This window comes from Nerophis ophidion, linkage group LG23, assembly GCF_033978795.1.
Source record: "Nerophis ophidion isolate RoL-2023_Sa linkage group LG23, RoL_Noph_v1.0, whole genome shotgun sequence".
Lineage (NCBI taxonomy): Eukaryota > Metazoa > Chordata > Actinopteri > Syngnathiformes > Syngnathidae > Nerophis > Nerophis ophidion.
In genome coordinates, this window is record NC_084633.1 from 36729770 (window position 1) to 36749191 (window position 19422).

Below are 19422 nucleotides of genomic sequence, written 5' to 3' on the forward strand. Positions count from 1 at the left end.
CCATGCAAGGCAGCTAACCAGCACCCATCAGGAGCAAGGGTGAAGTGCCTTGCTCATGGACACAACGGACGTGACGAGGTTGGTAGAAGGTGGGGATTGAATCAGGAACCCTCAGGTTGCTGACACGGACACTCTCCCAACCGCGCCACCCCTACATACATACATATATACACAAACCCGGTTTCCATATGAGTTGGGAAATTGTGTTCGATGTAAATATAAACAGAATACAATGATTTGCAAATCCTTTTCAACCCATATTCAGTTGAATATGCTACTAAGACAACATATTTGATGTTCAAACTCATAAACTTTATTTTTTTTTTTGCAAATAATAATTAACTTAGAATTTCATGGCTGCAACACGTGCCAAAGTAGTTGGGAAAGGGCATGTTCACCACTGTGTTACATCACCTTTTCTTTTAACAACACTCAATAAACATTTGGGAACTGAGGAAACTAATTGTTGAAGCTTTGAAAGTGGAATTCTTTCCCATTCTTGTTTTATGTAGAGCTTCAGTCCTTCAACAGTCCGGGGTCTCCGCTGCCCTATTTTACGCTTCATAATGCGCCACACATTTTCCATGGGAGACAGGTCTGGACTGCAGGCGGGCCAGGAAAGTACCTGCACTGTTCTTTTACGAAGCGACGCTGTTGTAACACGTGGCTTGGCATTGTCTTGCTGAAATAAACAGGGGCGTCCATGATAACTTGCTTGGATGACAACATATGTTGCTCCAAAAGCTGTATGTACCTTTCAGCATTAATGGTGCCTTCACAGATGTGTAAGTTACCCATGCCTTGGGCACTAATGCACCCCCATACCATCACACATGCTGCCTTTTGAACTTTGCGCCTATAACAATCCGGATGGTTATTTTCCTCGTTGTTCCGGAAGACACCACATCCACAGTTTCCAAATATTATTTGAAATGAGGACTCGTCAGACCACAGAACATTTTTTCCACTTTGCATCAGTCCATCTTAGATAAGCTCAGGCCTAGCCAAGCCGGCGGCGTTTCTGGCTGTTGTTGATAAATGGGTTTTGCTTTGCATAGTAGAGTTTTAACTTGTACTTACAGATGTAGCAACCAACTGTAGTTACTGACAGTGGTTTTATGAAGTGTTCCTGAGCCCATGTGGTGATATCCTTTACACACTGATGTCGGTTTTTGATGCAGTACCGTCTGAGGGATCAAAGGTCCGTAAAATCATGGCTTACGTGCAGTGATTTCTCCAGATTCTCTGAACCTTTTGATGATTGTACGGACTGTAGATGGCAAAATCCCTAAATTCCTTACTATAGCTCGTTGGAAAATGTTGTTCTAAAACTGTTGGACAATTTGCTTACAAAGTGGTGACCCTCGACCCTTCCTTGTTTGTGAATTACTCATTTCATGGAAGCTGTTTTTATACCCAATCGTGGCACCCACCTGTTCCCAAATAGCCTGCACACCTGTGTGATGTTCCAAATAAGTGTTTGATGAGCATTCCTAAACTTTATCCGTATTTATTGCCACCTTTCCCAACTTCTTTGTCACGTGTTGCTGGCATCAAATTCTAAAGTTAATGATTATTTGCAAAAAAAATAAATAAATGTTTATCTGTTTGAACATCAAATATGTTGTCTTTGTAGCATATTCAACTGAATATGGGTTGAAAAGGATTTCATTGTATTCCTTTTGTATTTACATCCAACACAATACATGTGTCTTAGTTGGATTACCCAGAGACTAGTGCTCGATATCCTGGTAGAGCGCAATATGTATGTGTGGGAAAAATCACAAGACTACTTCATCTCTACAGAACTGTTTCATGAGGAGTTCCCTCAATCGTCAGGAGATTTTGCAAAATCTTACAAATATATATATATATATATATATATATATATATGTAGGTGTGGGAAAAAAATCACAAGACTACTTCATCTCTACAGATCTGTTTCATGAGGGGTTCCCTCAATCATCAGGAGATCCTGATGATTGAGGGAACCCCTCATGAAACAGATCTGTAGAGATGAAGTAGTCTTGTGATTTTTTTCCCACACCTACATATTGCGCTCTACCACGGTATCGAGCACTATTCTCCGGATAATCCAATCAAGACATACATATATATATATATATATATATATATATATATATATATATATATATATACATATATACATACATACATACATACATACATACATGTATGTACATATATAAAAGTATGCATAAAGCTAACATGCTAATGTGAAATACCAAAACACATGACTGAGGTGTATACATGTAAAAATGGCCCAAAAAATGTAACATGCTTACATTAGCATGCTAACAGAAAAACGTACCAATTACCAAAAGAGATTTTAAGGCATGACAACATCAGCATGGCAACAGTCAACATTTTCTTTCTAAAAATACCCAAAAATGGATGCTAACATGCTAACGTTAGAAATGTGGAAACGTTGGACGTTTGAGAAAGGGTCCATTCATTTCAAAATGGAAGAAAATGTCCCAGTAAATGTGGAATTCCTAGAAATGTGTGAACGTTTGTAAACTAAAAGAACATTTTGAAAGTGGAATGGTTGGAATGGGATGAAAAATGTGGGAGGAGGAGAGTTTGACAAAAAAATAGGTCAGAATAACGATTACAAGGGTGTGAATGCTTCTCAGGAAATGTTGGTGAGTAAGAACTACTTGCTAACAGGAAGCATATATCAATCACCAAAATAAGTGATCCTGCAAAAACAGCTAAAAAAAAAGCTAACATCGTAACTTTACCATGCTAACATCCATTTTCCAATGCTAACAGTTACTTACAAAATAAAGGATTCTGGGATGTACAACTTTGAAATTTGCGGAAAAGGCTAGCATTCAGACATTAGCCTGAATCAAGTATTAAAAAACACGACTCAGGTAAATACATGTAAAAATATCTACAAAGCTACAATTCGTTAAGTACAAAAAAATAACATTTCTGAGGTTTTCCTGTAAAATTTGCTTTAAAAAGTTTTGTCGAGTACCAAAATATCTGACCCTGAGGCGTGTGCCTTCTAAATAACTACAAAAGCTAACATACTAACATCAGCATGCTATCAGTAAGTTTTGTCTAGTACCAAGATATCTGATTATGAGGTGTGTGCCTTCAAAATAACTAGAAAAGCTAACATGCTTACATCAGCATACTATCAGTAAGTTTTGTCAAGTACCAAAATATCTACACTATGGAGGTGTGTACCTTCAAAATAACTAAAAAAGCTAACATGCTAACATCAGCATGCTATCAGTAAGTTTTGCCAAGTACAAAAATATTTGACTATGAGGTGTGTGCCTTCAAAATAAGTAGAAAAGCTAAAATGCTAACATCAGCATACTATCAGTAAGTTTTGTTAAGTACCAAAATATCTACACTATGGAGGTGTGTGCCTTCAAAATAACTAGAAAAGCTAACATGCTAACATCAGCATGCTATCAGTAAGTTTTGTCTAGTACCAAGATATCTGACTATGAGGTGTGTGCCTTCAAAATAACTAGAAAAGCTAACATGCTTACATCAGCATACTATCAGTAAGTCTTGTCAAGTACCAAAATATCTACACTATGGAGGTGCGTGCCTTCAAAATAACCAGAAAAGCTAACATGCTAACATCAGCATGCTATCAGTAAGTTTTGTCAAGTACCAAAATGTCTGACTATGGGGTGTATACCTGTAAAAATGGCTAACAAGCTATCATCAGCATGCTATCAGTAAGTTTTGCCAAGTACAAAAATATTTGACTATGAGCTGTGTGCCTTCGAAATAAGTAGAAAAGCTCACATGTAAACATCAGCATACTATCAGTAAGTTTTGTCAAGTACCAAAATATCTACACTATGGAGGTGTGTACCTTCAAAATAACTAAAAAAGCTAACATGCTAACATCAGCATGCTATCAGTAAGTTTTGCCAAGTACAAAAATATTTGACTATGAGGTGTGTGCCTTCAAAATAAGTAGAAAAGCTAAAATGCTAACATCAGCATACTATCAGTAAGTTTTGTTAAGTACCAAAATATCTACACTATGGAGGTGTGTGCCTTCAAAATAACTAGAAAAGCTAACATGCTAACATCAGCATGCTATCAGTAAGTTTTGTTAAGTACCAAAATGTCTGACTATGGGGTGTATACCTGTAAAAATGGCTAACAAGCTATCATCAGCATGCTATTAGTAAGTTTTGTCAAGTACCAAAATATCTACACTATGGAGGTGTGTGCCTTCAAAATAAGTAGAAAAGCTAACATGCTAACATCAGCATGCCATCAGTAAGTTTTGTCAAGTACCAAAATGTCTGACTATGGGGTGTATACCTGTAAAAATGGCTAACAAGCTATCATCAGCATGCTATCAGTAAGTTTTGTCAAGTACCAAAATATATGACACTGAGGTGTGTGCCTTCAAAATAACTAAATAAGCTAACATCAGCATACATCAGTAAGTTTTGTCAAGTACCAAAATATCTGACTCTGAGGTGTATACCTGTAAAAATGGTTAAAAAAGCTAACATGCTAACATCAGCATGTGATCAGTAAGTTTTGTAAAGTACCAAAATATCTGACACTGAGGTGTGTGCCTTCAAAATAACTAGAAAAGCTAACATGCTAACATCAGCATGCTATCAGTAAGTTTTGTCTAGTACCAAGATATCTAATTATGAGGTGGGTGCCTTCACAATAACTAGAAAAGCTAGCATGCTAACATCAGTATGCTATCACTAAGTTTTGCCAGGTACAAAAATATTTGACTATGAGGTGTGTGCCTTCAAAATAAGTAGAAAAGCTAACATGCTAACATCAGCATGCTATCACTAAGTTTTGCCAGGTACAAAAATATTTGACTATGAGGTGTGTGCCTTCAAAATAAGTAGAAAAGCTAACATGCTAACATCAGCATACTATCAGTAAGTTTTGTCAAGTACCAAAATATATGACACTGAGGTGTGTGCCTTCAAAATAACTAAATAAGCTAACATCAGCATACATCAGTAAGTTTTGTCAAGTACCAAAATATCTGACTCTGAGGTGTATACCTGTAAAAATGGTTAAAAAAGCTAACATGCTAACATCAGCATGTGATCAGTAAGTTTTGTAAAGTACCAAAATATCTGACACTGAGGTGTGTGCCTTCAAAATAACTAGAAAAGCTAACATGCTAACATCAGCATGCTATCAGTAAGTTTTGTCTATTACCAAGATATCTGATTATGAGGTGTGTGCCTTCACAATAACTAGAAAAGCTAGCATGCTAACATCAGTATGGTATCACTAAGTTTTGCCAGGTACAAAAATATTTGACTATGAGGTGTGTGCCTTCAAAATAAGTAGAAAAGCTAACATGCTAACATCAGCATGCTATCACTAAGTTTTGCCAGGTACAAAAATATTTGACTATGAGGTGTGTGCCTTCAAAATAAGTAGAAAAGCTAACATGCTAACATCAGCATACTATCAGTAAGTTTTGTCAAGTACCAAAATATATGACACTGAGGTGTGTGCCTTCAAAATAACTAAATAAGCTAACATCAGCATACATCAGTAAGTTTTGTCAAGTACCAAAATATCTGACTCTGAGGTGTATACCTGTAAAAATGGTTAAAAAAGCTAACATGCTAACATCAGCATGTGATCAGTAAGTTTTGTAAAGTACCAAAATATCTGACACTGAGGTGTGTGCCTTCAAAATAACTAGAAAAGCTAGCATGCTAACATCAGCATGCTATCAGTACGTTTTGTCTAGTACCAAGATATCTGATTATGAGGTGTGTGCCTTCACAATAACTAGAAAAGCTAGCATGCTAACATCAGTATGCTATCACAAAGTTTTGCCAGGTACAAAAATATTTGACTATGAGGTGTGTGCCTTCAAAATAAGTACAAAAGCTAACATGCTAACATCAGCATACTATCAGTAAGTTTTTTCAAGTATCAAAATATCTACACTATGGAGGTGTGTGCCTTCAAAATAACTAAAAAAGCTAACATGCTAACATCAGCATGCTATCAGTAAGTTTTGTCAAGTAACAAAATGTCTGACTATGGGGTGTATACCTGTAAAAATGGCTAAAAAGCTAACAAACTATCATCAGCATGCTAACAGTAAGTTTTGTCAAGTAACAAAATATCTGACTCTGAGGTGTGTGCCTTCAAAATAGCTAGAGCAACTAACATCAGCATGCTATCAATAAGTTTTTTCAAGTACCAAAATATATGACACTGAGGTGTGTGGCTTCAAAATAACTAAAGAAGCTAACATCAGCATGCTATCAGTAAGTTTTGTCAAGTACCAAAATATCTGACACTGAGGTGTTTGCCTTCAAAATAATAAAGAAGCTAAAATCAGCATGCTATCAGTAAGTTTTGTCAAGTACCAAAATATCTGACTCTGAGGTGTATAGCTGTAAAAATGGTTAAAAAAGCTAACATGCTAACATCAGCATGCGATCAGTAAGTTTTGTCAAGTACCAAAATATCTGACTCTGAGGTGTATAGCTGTAAAAATGGTTAAAAAAGCTAACATGCTAACATCAGCATGCGATCAGTAAGTTTTGTCAAGTACCAAAATATCTGACACTGAGGTGTGTGCCTTCAAAATAATAAAGAAGCTAACATCAGCATGCTATCAGTAAGTTTTGTCAAGTACCAAAATATCTGACTCTGAGGTGTATAGCTGTAAAAATGGTTAAAAAAGCTAACATGCTAACATCAGCATGCGATCAGTAAGTTTTGTCAAGTACCAAAATATCTGACACTGAGGTGCATGCCTTCAAAATAACTAGAAAAGCTAACATGCTAACATTAGCATGCTATCAGTAAGTTTGATCAAGTACAAAAAATATCCGACTATGAGGTGTGTGCCTTTAATAGAACTACAAAAGTTAACATGCTAACATCAGCATGCGATCAGTAAGTTTTGTCAAGTACCAAAATATCTGACTCTGAGGTGTATAGCTGTAAAAATGGTTAAAAAAGCTAACATGCTAACATCAGCATGCGATCAGTAAGTTTTGTCAAGTACCAAAATATCTGACACTGAGGTGTGTGCCTTCAAAATAATAAAGAAGCTAACATGAGCATGCTATCAGTAAGTTTTGTCAAGTACCAAAATATCTGACTCTGAGGTGTATAGCTGTAAAAATGGTTAAAAAAGCTAACATGCTAACATCAGCATGCGATCAGTAAGTTTTGTCAAGTGCCAAAATATCTGACACTGAGGTGCATGCCTTCAAAATAACTAGAAAAGCTAACATGCTAACATTAGCATGCTATCAGTAAGTTTGATCAAGTACAAAAAATATCCGACTATGAGGTGTGTGCCTTTAATAGAACTACAAAAGTTAACATGCTAACATCAGCATGCGATCAGTAAGTTTTGTCAAGTACCAAAATATCTGACTCTGAGGTGTATAGCTGTAAAAATGGTTAAAAAAGCTAACATGCTAACATCAGCATGCGATCAGTAAGTTTTGTCAAGTACCAAAATATCTGACACTGAGGTGTGTACCTTCAAAATAATAAAGAAGCTAACATCAGCATGCTATCAGTAAGTTTTGTCAAGTACCAAAATATCTGACTCTGAGGTGTATAGCTGTAAAAATGGTTAAAAAAGCTAACATGCTAACATCAGCATGTGATCAGTAAGTTTTGTCAAGTACCAAAATATCTGACTCTGAGGTGTATAGCTGTAAAAATGGTTAAAAAAGCTAACATGCTAACATCCGCATGCGATCAGTAAGTTTTGTCAAGTACCAAAATATCTGACACTGAGGTGTGTGCCTTCAAAATAATAAAGAAGCTAACATCAGCATGCTATCAGTAAGTTTTGTCAAGTACCAAAATATCTGACTCTGAGGTGTATAGCTGTAAAAATGGTTAAAAAAGCTAACATGCTAACATCAGCATGCGATCAGTAAGTTTTGTCAAGTACCAAAATATCTGACACTGAGGTGCATGCCTTCAAAATAACTAGAAAAGCTAACATGCTAACATTAGCATGCTATCAGTAAGTTTGATCAAGTACAAAAAATATCCGACTATGAGGTGTGTGCCTTTAATAGAACTACAAAAGTTAACATGCTAACATCAGCATGTTTTATCAATTACCACAATATCTCACTCTGTGTGTGCCTTCAAAATAACTAAAAAAGCTAACATGCTAACATCAGCATGTTATCAGTAAGTTTCATCAGGTACCAAAATATCTGACTATGAGGTGTATACCTTCCAAATTAGCTAAAAAAATGCTAACATGCTGGCAAAATACATGATTGAGGCGTATACCTGTAAAAATGGCTAAAAAGTTGAAGAGACCTCACAATTGGAGCTAAGCTTCACTGTGGTTTAGTTAGAACGTGTAAAAAGGATCATCTGTAAGACTTTTTCTGGAACAGTCTTGTCCTAGGTAGAGGTTCTCCAGCCTCCGAAGGAGAACCTCCAGGTTCTGTAACAGCTTCTTCCCTCAGGCCGTAAGACTCTTGAACGCATCATAATTAAATAATCCCCTCAACTCCCCCCAAAATGGATCAACTCGCTGGAATAAAAAAGACAACATAGCATACATCCATAAACGTGGACGCATGTGAAAAAGTGCAATCTATTTATCTGTACAGTCATCCATTTATTTATATCTGCTCCTTATTGCTTTTTAATTTTTTTTTTTTTTTATCCTGCACTACCAAGATTTAATGCAACGAAATTTCGTTCTTATTCTTACTGTAAAGTTCAAATTTGAATGACAATAAAAAGGAAGTCTAAGTCTAAGTCTCTATTTACATCTAACACAATTTCCCAACTCATATGGAAACGGAATATGTGTATATATATATATATATATATATATATATACATATATATATATGTATATATATATATGTATATATATATATATATATATATATATATATATATATATATATATATATATATAAATATATATACACATATAAACACACATGTATTCGTTCATGAATGTGAAATACCAAAATACATGAATGACTGAGGTGTATACATGTAAACATTTTTTAAAAATGTAACATGCTTACATTAGCATGCTAACAGAAAAACGTGCCAATTTCCAAAAGAGAATTTGAGGTAAGACAACGTCAGCATGGCAACAGTAAACATTTTTCTTTCTACAAGTACCTAAAAATGGATGCTAACTTGCTAACGTTAGAAATGTGGAAACGTTGGACGTTTAAGAAAGGGTCAATTCATTTCAAATGGAAAAAAAATGTCCTAGTAAATGTAGAATTCCTGGAAATTTGTTAATATTTGTAAACTAAAAGAAGAAACGCACACGTGTCGTGAATAAGACCAACATTTTGAAAGTGGAATGGTTGGAATCGGATGAAAAATGCCTAAATAAAGTATTAAAAACTGGACTGTGAGGTATATCCATGTAAAAATATCTAGAAAGCTACCATATGTCCAGTACCAAAAAATGATTCCGAGGTAAAATTTGCTTTACCAGCTGACATGCTAATGTGAAACACCACAGTACATGATTGAGGTGTGTACCTGTAAAATGGATGCTAACGTGCTAGAAACGTGGACAATTTGGACGTTTGAAAAAGTGACCACCCATTTTAAATGGAAAGAAATGTTCCCGAAAATGTGGAATTCCTGAAAATTTGTGAATGTTTGTAAAATGAAAGAACAAAAGCTGATAAGGCTAGCATGCCAACATTACCCTAAATGAAGTATTAAAAAAAATATATGTAAAAATATCTCGAAAGCTACCATATGTCAAGTACTAAAAATATGATTGAGGGATTTTCTTGTAAAATTTGCTTTAAAAGCTAACATGCTAATGTGAAATACCGAACTACATGATTGAGGTGTGTACCTGTAAAAAGGTCTTAAAAAAGCTAACAAGCTAACATTAGCATACTAACAGAAAAAAACGTGCCAATTACCAAAATAAGCGATTTTGAGGTGGATACCTGTAAAATTTTGTAAAATGTAAACATTTTTCTGCGCTTTGTACCTGTGAAATTACCTAAAAATGGATGCTAACACGCTAACGTTAAAAACGTGGACAATTTGGATGTCTGAAAAAGTGTCCATCCATTTTAAATGTAAAGAAATGTCCCAGAAAATGTGTAATTCCTGGAAATTTGTGAATGTTTGTAAAGTAAAAGAACACAAGCTGAGAAGGCTAGCATGCCTCTGAGGTATATCCATGTAAAAATATCTAGAAAGCTACCGTATGTCAAGTACCAAAACAACTATTCTGAGGGGTTTTCCTGTAAAATTTGCTTTAAAAAGTTGAAGAGAGTTTTTGTTGAGGAGAGCTGATGACCTCTGACCTGTAATGTCCTTGACCTTGGCCATTATTACTGCAAAGCATCCTTTATCACAGCTCCGTTACAAGGGCAGATATATTATAAAAAGGACAACTTCAGCACAGATGTCGCAAGAACACCTGACTATTGCTAAATGGGAAAAAAAAATCAATACAATAGTGTCTTATCACAATGTGACGTGATTCGGTTTGTTGTTTTTGTATAGCAGTTTGACCTTGGAGGTCATATATGTTGGCAATTCAAGCATGCTTATTGTGAACATGTGAACTTTTTTTTGAAAAATTTATTTTTTGTGTTGGTATTGGAGGTGCGCTAACATTAGCATGTTATCTTTTTTTTTTTTAGCAAATTTTACAGAATTTTTTTTCGGTACTGAAGCATGTTTACTGTTCGCGTTCTACCATGAATTGATTAGCATGGACCCCGACTTAAAGAAGTTGAAAAACTTATTAGGTTTAACCATTTAGTGGTCAATTGTATGGAATATGTACTGTACAGTCTACTAATAAAAGTCTCAATCAATCAATCAATCAATGCTAACACGTTAGCACGTTAGCTTTTTAGCTAATTTTGAAGGATTACGCTCCAGAATACTTTTTTTAATACACATTGACTGTTAGCATGTAAGCTTATTTGTAGCTATTTTTACTGGTATATACAGTACACCTCAGTCACATTTTTGCTACTTGACGCATATGCTTACTGTTAGCATGCTAATGTTACCATGTTAAAAAAAATTTTAGCTACTTTTGCAAGTATACAACTCAGTCATACAGTGGTGGTCAAAAGTGTACATACACTTGTAAGAACTGTACAATCTACTAATAAAAGTCTCAATCAATCAATGCTAACACGTTAGCACGTTAGCTTTTTAGCTAATTTTGAAGGATTACGCTGCAGAATCCTTTTTTTATACACATTGACTGTTAGCATGTAAGCTTATTTGTAGCTATTTTTACTGGTATATACAGTACACCTCAGTCACATTTTTGCTACTTGACGCATATGCTTACTGTTAGCATGCTAATGTTACCATGTTAAAAAATTTTTTAGCTACTTTTGCAAGTATACAACTCAGTCATACAGTGGTGGTCAAAAGTGTACATACACTTGTAAAGAACTGTACAATCTACTAATAAAAGTCTCAATCAATCAATGCTAACACGTTAGCACGTTAGCTTTTTAGCTAATTTTGAAGGATTACGCTGCAGAATCCTTTTTTTATACACATTGACTGTTAGCATGTAAGCTTATTTGTAGCTATTTTTACTGGTATATACAGTACACCTCAGTCACATTTTTGCTACTTGACGCATATGCTTACTGTTAGCATGCTAATGATACCATGTTAAAATTTTTTTTGCTATTTTTGCAAGTATACAACTCAGTCATACAGTGGTGGTCAAAAGTGTACATACACTTGTAAAGAACTGTACAATCTACTAATAAAAGTCTCAATCAATCAATGCTAACACGTTAGCACGTTAGCTTTTTAGCTAATTTTGCAGGATTACGCTCCAGAATACTTTTTTTAATACACATTGACTGTTAGCATGTAAGCTTATTTGTAGCTATTTTTACTGGTATATACAGTACACCTCAGTCACATTTTTGCTACTTGACGCATATGCTTACTGTTAGCATGCTAATGTTACCATGTTAAAAAATTTTTTAGCTACTTTTGCAAGTATACAACTCAGTCATACAGTGGTGGTCAAAAGTGTACATACACTTGTAAAGAACTGTACAATCTACTAATAAAAGTCTCAATCAATCAATGCTAACACATTAGCACGTTACCTTTTTAGCTAATTTTGAAGGATTACGCTGCAGAATCCTTTTTTTATACACATTGACTGTTAGCATGTAAGCTTATTTGTAGCTATTTTTACTGGTATATACAGTACACCTCAGTCACATTTTTGCTACTTGACGCATATGCTTACTGTTAGCATGCTAATGTTACCATGTTAAAAAATTTTTAGCTATTTTTGCAGGTATACAACTCAGTCATACAGTGGTGATCAAAAGTGTACATACACTTGTAAAGAACTGTACAATCTACTAATAAAAGTCTCAATCAATCAATGCTAACACGTTAGCACGTTAGCTTTTTAGCTAATTTTGAAGGATTACGCTCCAGAATACTTTTTTTTAATACACATTGACTGTTAGCATGTAAGCTTATTTGTAGCTATTTTTACTGGTATATACAGTACACCTCAGTCACATTTTTGCTACTTGACGCATATGCTTACTGTTAGCATGCTAATGTTACCATGTTAAAAAAAATTTTAGCTACTTTTGCAAGTATACAACTCAGTCATACAGTGGTGGTCAAAAGTGTACATACACTTGTAAAGAACTGTACAATCTACTAATAAAAGTCTCAATCAATCAATGCTAACACGTTAGCTTTTTAGCTAATTTTGAAGGATTACGCTGCAGAATCCTTTTTTTATACACATTGACTGTTAGCATGTAAGCTTATTTGTAGCTATTTTTACTGGTATATACAGTACACCTCAGTCCCATTTTTGCTACTTGACGCATATGCTTATTGTTAGCATGCTAATGTTACCATGTTAAAAATTTTTTAGCTATTTTTGCAGGTATACAACTCAGTCATACAGTGGTGGTCAAAAGTGTACATACACTTGTAAAGAACATGATGTCATGGTTCTCTTAACATTCCAGTCATTTCTACAACTCTTATTGTTATGGCTCTACTGAAAATGTGAGCAAATCTGCTTTTTGGTGATTTAGAAAAGTTCCAATCAAATCAAAGTAGCTTCATGGCATGGCCTCTTAACTTCATGTGAGTGATTCTGATTGTTGACTTCTCTGAGCACATCTAAATGTGATGCAATCATTAGACTGGCTTACAAACACCACAATGGGAAAGTCAAAGGACGTCAGCACAGATCCGAAAAAACAAATCATTTACTTGAACAAGTCAGGAAAGTCACTTGGAGACATTTTAAAGCAGCTTAAGGTCCCAAGTGCAACTGTGCAGTCAAGTATAAAGTGCATGGCACAGTTTTGTCACTGCCACGATCAGGAAGAAAACACCAGCTATCACCTGCTGCTGAGAGAGAACTGGTCAGGATGATCAAGAGCCAAGCGAGAAGCAGCAAAAAGCATGAATTGGAACCTGCTGGAACACAGGTGTCAGTGTCCACAGTCAAGCATGGCCATGGACTGAGACGCTACCATGCAAGAAGGAAGACCTTACTCCAGAAGCCACACCTTGAGGCTCCTCTAAAGTTTGCTGCTGATCACATAGAAAAGATAAGACCTTCTGGAGGAAAGTTCTGTGGTCAGATGAGACAAAAATGGAGCTGTTTGGCCACAATAGCCAGCAATATGTTTGGAGGGAAAAGGTGAGGCCTTTAATCCCAGGAACACCACACCTACCGTCAAGCATTTTGGTGGTAGTCTTATTATATATATATATATATATATATATATATATATATATATATATATATATATATATATAAATAAATTATTGGACATTTATTAGCCGATAATATTGGACATCTCTAATAAATATATATATATATATATATATATATATATATATATATATATATATATATAAATAAATGATAAATGGGTTGTACTTGTATAGCGCTTTTCTACCTTCAAGGTACTCAAAGCGCTTTGACACTACTTCCACATTTACCCATTCACACACACATTCACACACTGATGGAGGGAGCTGCCATGCAAGGGGCTAACCAGCACACATCAGGAGCAAGGGTGAAGTGTCTTGCTCAGGACGCAACGGACGTGACAAAGTTGGTACTAGGTGGGAATTGAACCAGGGACCCTCGGTTTGCACACGGCCAGTCCTTCCACTGCGCCACGCCGTCCCCATATATATATATATATATATATATATATATATATATATATATATATATATATATAGTCAGATATTTTGGTATTTGACGGAATTTACTGATAGCATGTTAACACTAGCATGTTAGCATGTTTTTTAGCTACTTTGGAAGTTATACACCTCAGTCAGATAGTTTGGTACTTGACAAAACTCACTGATAGCCTGCTGATGTCAGCATGTTAGCTTTTCTAGTTATTTTTGAAGGCACACACCTCAGAGTAAGATGTATGTTAACGCCGGCATGGACAATATCTGAATATCGGATATCGGCAGAAAAACCATTATCAGACATTTCTAATTCCCCCCGCAACCCCTACCTTCCACCTCGACCTCCTAATGCTCTATCAGGGAGAGCATGTCCCAAATTCCAAGCTGCTGTTTTGAGGCATGTTAAAAAAAATAATGCACTTTGTGACTTCAATAATAAATATGGCAGTGCCATGTTGGCATTTTATTCCATAACTTGAGTTGATTTATTTTGGAAAATGTTGTTTAATGCATCCAGCGGGGCATCACAACAACATTAGTGATAATAATGTGTTCATTCCACCTCTGTATGTATCGGTATCGGTTGAATCGGTAATCAAGAATTGGACCGGATATCGGCAAAAAAGCATTATCGGAAATGTCTAATATTTAGTCACCAATAACACAAAGCTAACACAAGATATGTTTTCAGCATTTCTTAAAATAAAATAAAATAAAATAAAATATCAAAATGGCCCCCCACATATTTTGACTTTTCAGTATGCGGCCCTTGGCGGAAAAGGTTTGGACACCCCTGAACAAAAGCATCAAAAGTATTGATGTGTTGATTTGAGAATCGATATTAGAGCATACAGATCTGGTATCAACTAGAGATGTCCGATAATATCAGACTGCCAATATTATCGGCCTAATAAATGGTTTAAAATGTGATATCGGAAATCATTGGTATCAGTTTCAAAAAGTCAAATGTAGGAATTTTTTAAAATGTTGCTGTAAAGGCACTGACTTTGCGTGCCGGCCCAGTCACATAGTATCTATGGCAAGTGAATGGCATTTTATTCCATAACTTGGCAAGTGAATGCGACGCATACTTGGTCAACAGCCATACAGGTCACACTGAGGATGGCCGTATAAACAACTTAAACACTGTTACAAATATGCGCCACACTGTGAACCCACACCATACAAGAATGACTAACACATTTCGGAGAACATGAGCACCGTAACACAACATAAACACAATAGAACAAACACCCAGAACCCCTTGCAGCACTGACTACCACAAAAACCCGCCCCCCACCACCAACCTCACTCATCTCATTATTATTTAGTTTTAAGATTTATTAGCCTGTGGAAAAATGTAATGTTGATATTTACCTCAGAAGGCGTCACACCGTCAACCCACACCAAACAGGAATGACGAACCCATTTCGCAACGTAACGCAACATATACCCAGAACCCCTTGCATCACTAACTCTACCGGGACGCTACAATATAAACCCCCCACTAGCCCCCCAACCCCGCCCACCTCAACCTCCTCATGCTCTCTCAGGGAGAGCATGTCCCAAATTCCAAGCTGCTGTTTTGAGGGATGTTAAAAAAAATAATGCACTTTGTGACTTCAATAATAAATATTTTTCCATAACTTGAGTTGATTTATTTTGGAAAATCTTGTTTAATGCATCCAGCGGGGCATCAAAACAACATTAGTGATAATAATGAGTTCATTCCACCACTGTGTATATCGGTATCGGTTGATATCGGAATCGGTAATTAAAAGTTGGACAATATCGGAATATCGGCAAAATAGCCATTATCAGACATCTCTATATAAAACCAACATAAAAACAGTATAGAATAAATAATTCCCCCCGCTACTCCCTACCTCAACTCCGCCCAACCCCCCCCCACCCCCCTCAAGCCCGCCCACCTCAACCTCCTCATGCTCTCTCAGGGAGAGCATGTCCCAAACATTGTTTATTTTTTAGCAAGTTTTTAGTTATTTTTATATCTTTTTTTCCAATTTGTTCAAGAAAGACCACTTTAAATGAGCAATATTATATAATACAATTCAGAAAGTGATGACATAGTGCTGTATTTTACTTCTTTATCTCTTTTTTTCCAACCCAAAATGCTTTGCTTTGATTGGGGGGTACTTGAATTAAAAAAATGTTCACTGAAAAAAAAAAGGTTGAGAAGCACTTGGCTAGACAATTAGGCAAATTTACAGCTTTTTGTTGGTGACTTCCGGCAAAAAGAGGGACTATTTTTTGATTGTGACCGAAATAAATGACCTAAATATATGTATTTTATAAATAAATAAAAAATCTTTGAAAACTCCAACTTCAAATCAAAAGGCAAAAGATGCTTGGATTGTCAGACACAAATCCTAGCAGGCCATGGACAAACAGTACAAAACTGCAGTCATTTCAACACATTTTTTCAGGTGTGATTCAAACCTAAGATAGTTTAAAAAGAAAAAAACAAAAATGTGGAATTCTCCGGCGTCAGGAGTGTGAACAAACAGGTCGGCCCGGTCTCTTCGCCGCCCCGCCCCTTTTACAGCGACTGAATTTGACTGGCGACGCACCTGCCGGCCTGGGCGGAGCCGAGAGACGAACCTTAACTCTGGCGAGAGGCCAGCGGAAGCACGGAGAGGAAGGAAGGAAGGAGCTGGAAGGAGCAGCTTGACACCTGAACAGTCGGCCGTCATGTCGAAGAAACAGGAAAACAGTCCGGTTAAGATCAGCAGGTGAGTGTTCACACCTGTATTCACACCTGTATTCACACCTGTGTTTATACCTGTAGGTATATGTGTATAGGTATGTGTGCATTAGTGTGAGTGAGACACTGGTCTAACCTGTCTGTGGCACACTGTGTAGTAGTGTCCTATGAATGAACGTGTGAGGGTTCAATTACCACTCAAGGTGGGATTGACACCTGTCAATCCCACCTTGAGTGCTACCTACCCAAGACCCCCCTAACCCCCCCATGCTGCTATCTTGCTATTGTGCAACATGTGCGGCAACAACCACCGCCCCCTTCCTGGGCGATAGCATGCTATCAGTGAGTTTTGTCAAGTACTAAAATACCTGACAATAAGGTGTATACCTTCCAAATTAGCTAAAAAAAATTGCTAACATGCTAGCGTTAACATGCAACAAGGACCAAGATATCTGACTGAGGTGTATACCTTCCAAATTAGCTTAAAAAATGCTAACATTAGCATGTCAAGAACCAAAATATCCGACTCTGAGGTGTCTGCCCTCGAAATAACTAGAAAAGCTAACATGCTAACATCAGCATGGTATCAGTAAGTTTTGTCAAGTACCAAAATATCTGACTATGTATACCTTCGAAATAACTAGAAAAGCTAACATGCTAACATCAGCATGGTATCAGTAAGTTTTGTCAAATACCAAAATATCTGACTCTGAGGTGTGTGCCTTCGAAATAACTACAAAAGCTAACATGCTAACATCAGCATGGTATCAGTAAGTTTTGTCAAGTACCAAAATATCCGATTCCGAGGTGTGTGCCTTCGAAATAACTACATAAGCTAACATGCTAACATCAGCATGGTATCAGTAAGTTTTGTCAAGTACCAAAATATCTGACTATGAGGTGTGTGCCTTCAAAATAACAAAAAAAGCTAACATGCTAACATTAGCATGCTATCAGTAAGTTTAGTCAAGTACCAAAATACCTGACAATAAGGTGTTTACCTTCCAAATTAGCTAAAAAAAATACTAACATGCTAGCGTTTACATGAAACAAGGACCAAGATATATGACTGAGGTGTATACCTTCCAAATTAGCTTAAAAAATGCTACCATTAGCATGCTATCAGTACATTATGTCAAGTACCAAAATATCAGACTAAGAGGTGTATACCTTCCAAATTAGCTAAAAAAAATGCTAACATGCTAGCGTTAACATGCAACAAGGAACAAGATATCTGACTGAGGTGTATACCTTCCAAATTAACTTTAAAAACGCTAACATTAGCATGCTATCAGTAAGTTTTGTCAAGTACCAAAATATCTGACTATGAGGTTTATGCCTTCCAAATTAGCTAAAAAAATTATGCTAACATGCTGGCGTTAACATGCAACAAGTACCAAGATATCTGACTGAGGTCTGTGCCTTCGAAATAACTGGAAAAGCTAACATGCTAACATCAGCATGCTATCAGTAAGTTTTGTCAAGTACCAAAATATCTGACTGAGGTGCATACTTTCCAAATTAGCTTAAAAGATGCTAAAATGCTAACATCAGCATACTATTAGTGAATTTTGTAAAGTACCAAAATATCTGACCCTGAGGTGTGTGCCATCAAATCAACTAGAAAAGCTAACAGGCTGACATCAGCATGCTATCAGTAAGTTTTGTCAAGTACCAAGATATCTGACTGAGCTGTCTAACTTCCAAAGTAGCTAAAAAAAATGCTAACATGCTAGTGTTAACATGCAACAAGTACCAAGATATCTGACTCTGAGCTGTGTCCCTTCAAAATAACTAAAAAAGCTAACATGCTAATATTAGCATGCTATCAGTAAGTTCCGTCAAGTACCAAAATACCTGACAATAAGGTGTATACCTTCCAAATTAGTTTAAATAAAATGCCAACATGCTAGCGTTAACATGCAACAAGGACCAAGATATCTGACTGAGGTGTATACCTTCCAAATTTGCTTAAAAAATGCTAACATTAGGATGCTATGAGTAAGTTTTGTCAAGTACCAAAATATGACTATGAGGTGTTTACCTTCCAAATTAGCTAAAAAAAAATGCTAACATGCTAGCGTTAACATGCAACAAGGACCAAGAAATCTGACTGAGCTGTATACCTTCCAAATTAGGGTAAAAAATGCTAACATTAGCATGCTATCAGTAAGTTTAGTCAAGTACCAAAATACCTGACAATAAGGTGTTTACCTTCCAAATTAGCTAAAAAAAAATACTAACATGCTAGCGTTAACATGAAACAAGAACCAAGATATATGACTGAGGTGTATACCTTCCAAATTAGCTTAAAAAATGCTACCATTAGCATGCTATCAGTACATTTTGTCAAGTACCAAAATATCAGACTAAAAGGTGTATACCTTCCAAATTAGCTAAAAAAAATGCTAACATGCTAGCGTTAACATGCAACAAGGACCGAGATATCTGACTGAGGTGTATACCTTCCAAATTAACTT

General features: G+C 36.1%; 1 protein-coding gene and 1 long non-coding RNA gene across 3 annotated transcripts in view; one reads left to right on the forward strand and one right to left on the reverse strand.

Moving 5' to 3' along the window:
- The window catches only part of LOC133541592 (uncharacterized), a 130968-nt gene that overhangs the window by 34755 nt on the left and 76791 nt on the right, over positions 1-19422 (reverse strand). The gene's annotated exons all lie outside the window — the stretch shown is intronic.
- The window catches only part of evplb (envoplakin b), a 56336-nt gene continuing 53658 nt past the window's right edge, over positions 16745-19422 (forward strand). Inside the window, exon 1 of the mRNA XM_061884289.1 lies at positions 16745-16970. Within this exon, the coding sequence (XP_061740273.1) occupies positions 16930-16970 (41 nt within the window). The 5' untranslated portion in view covers positions 16745-16929. The remainder of the gene's footprint in view (positions 16971-19422) is intronic.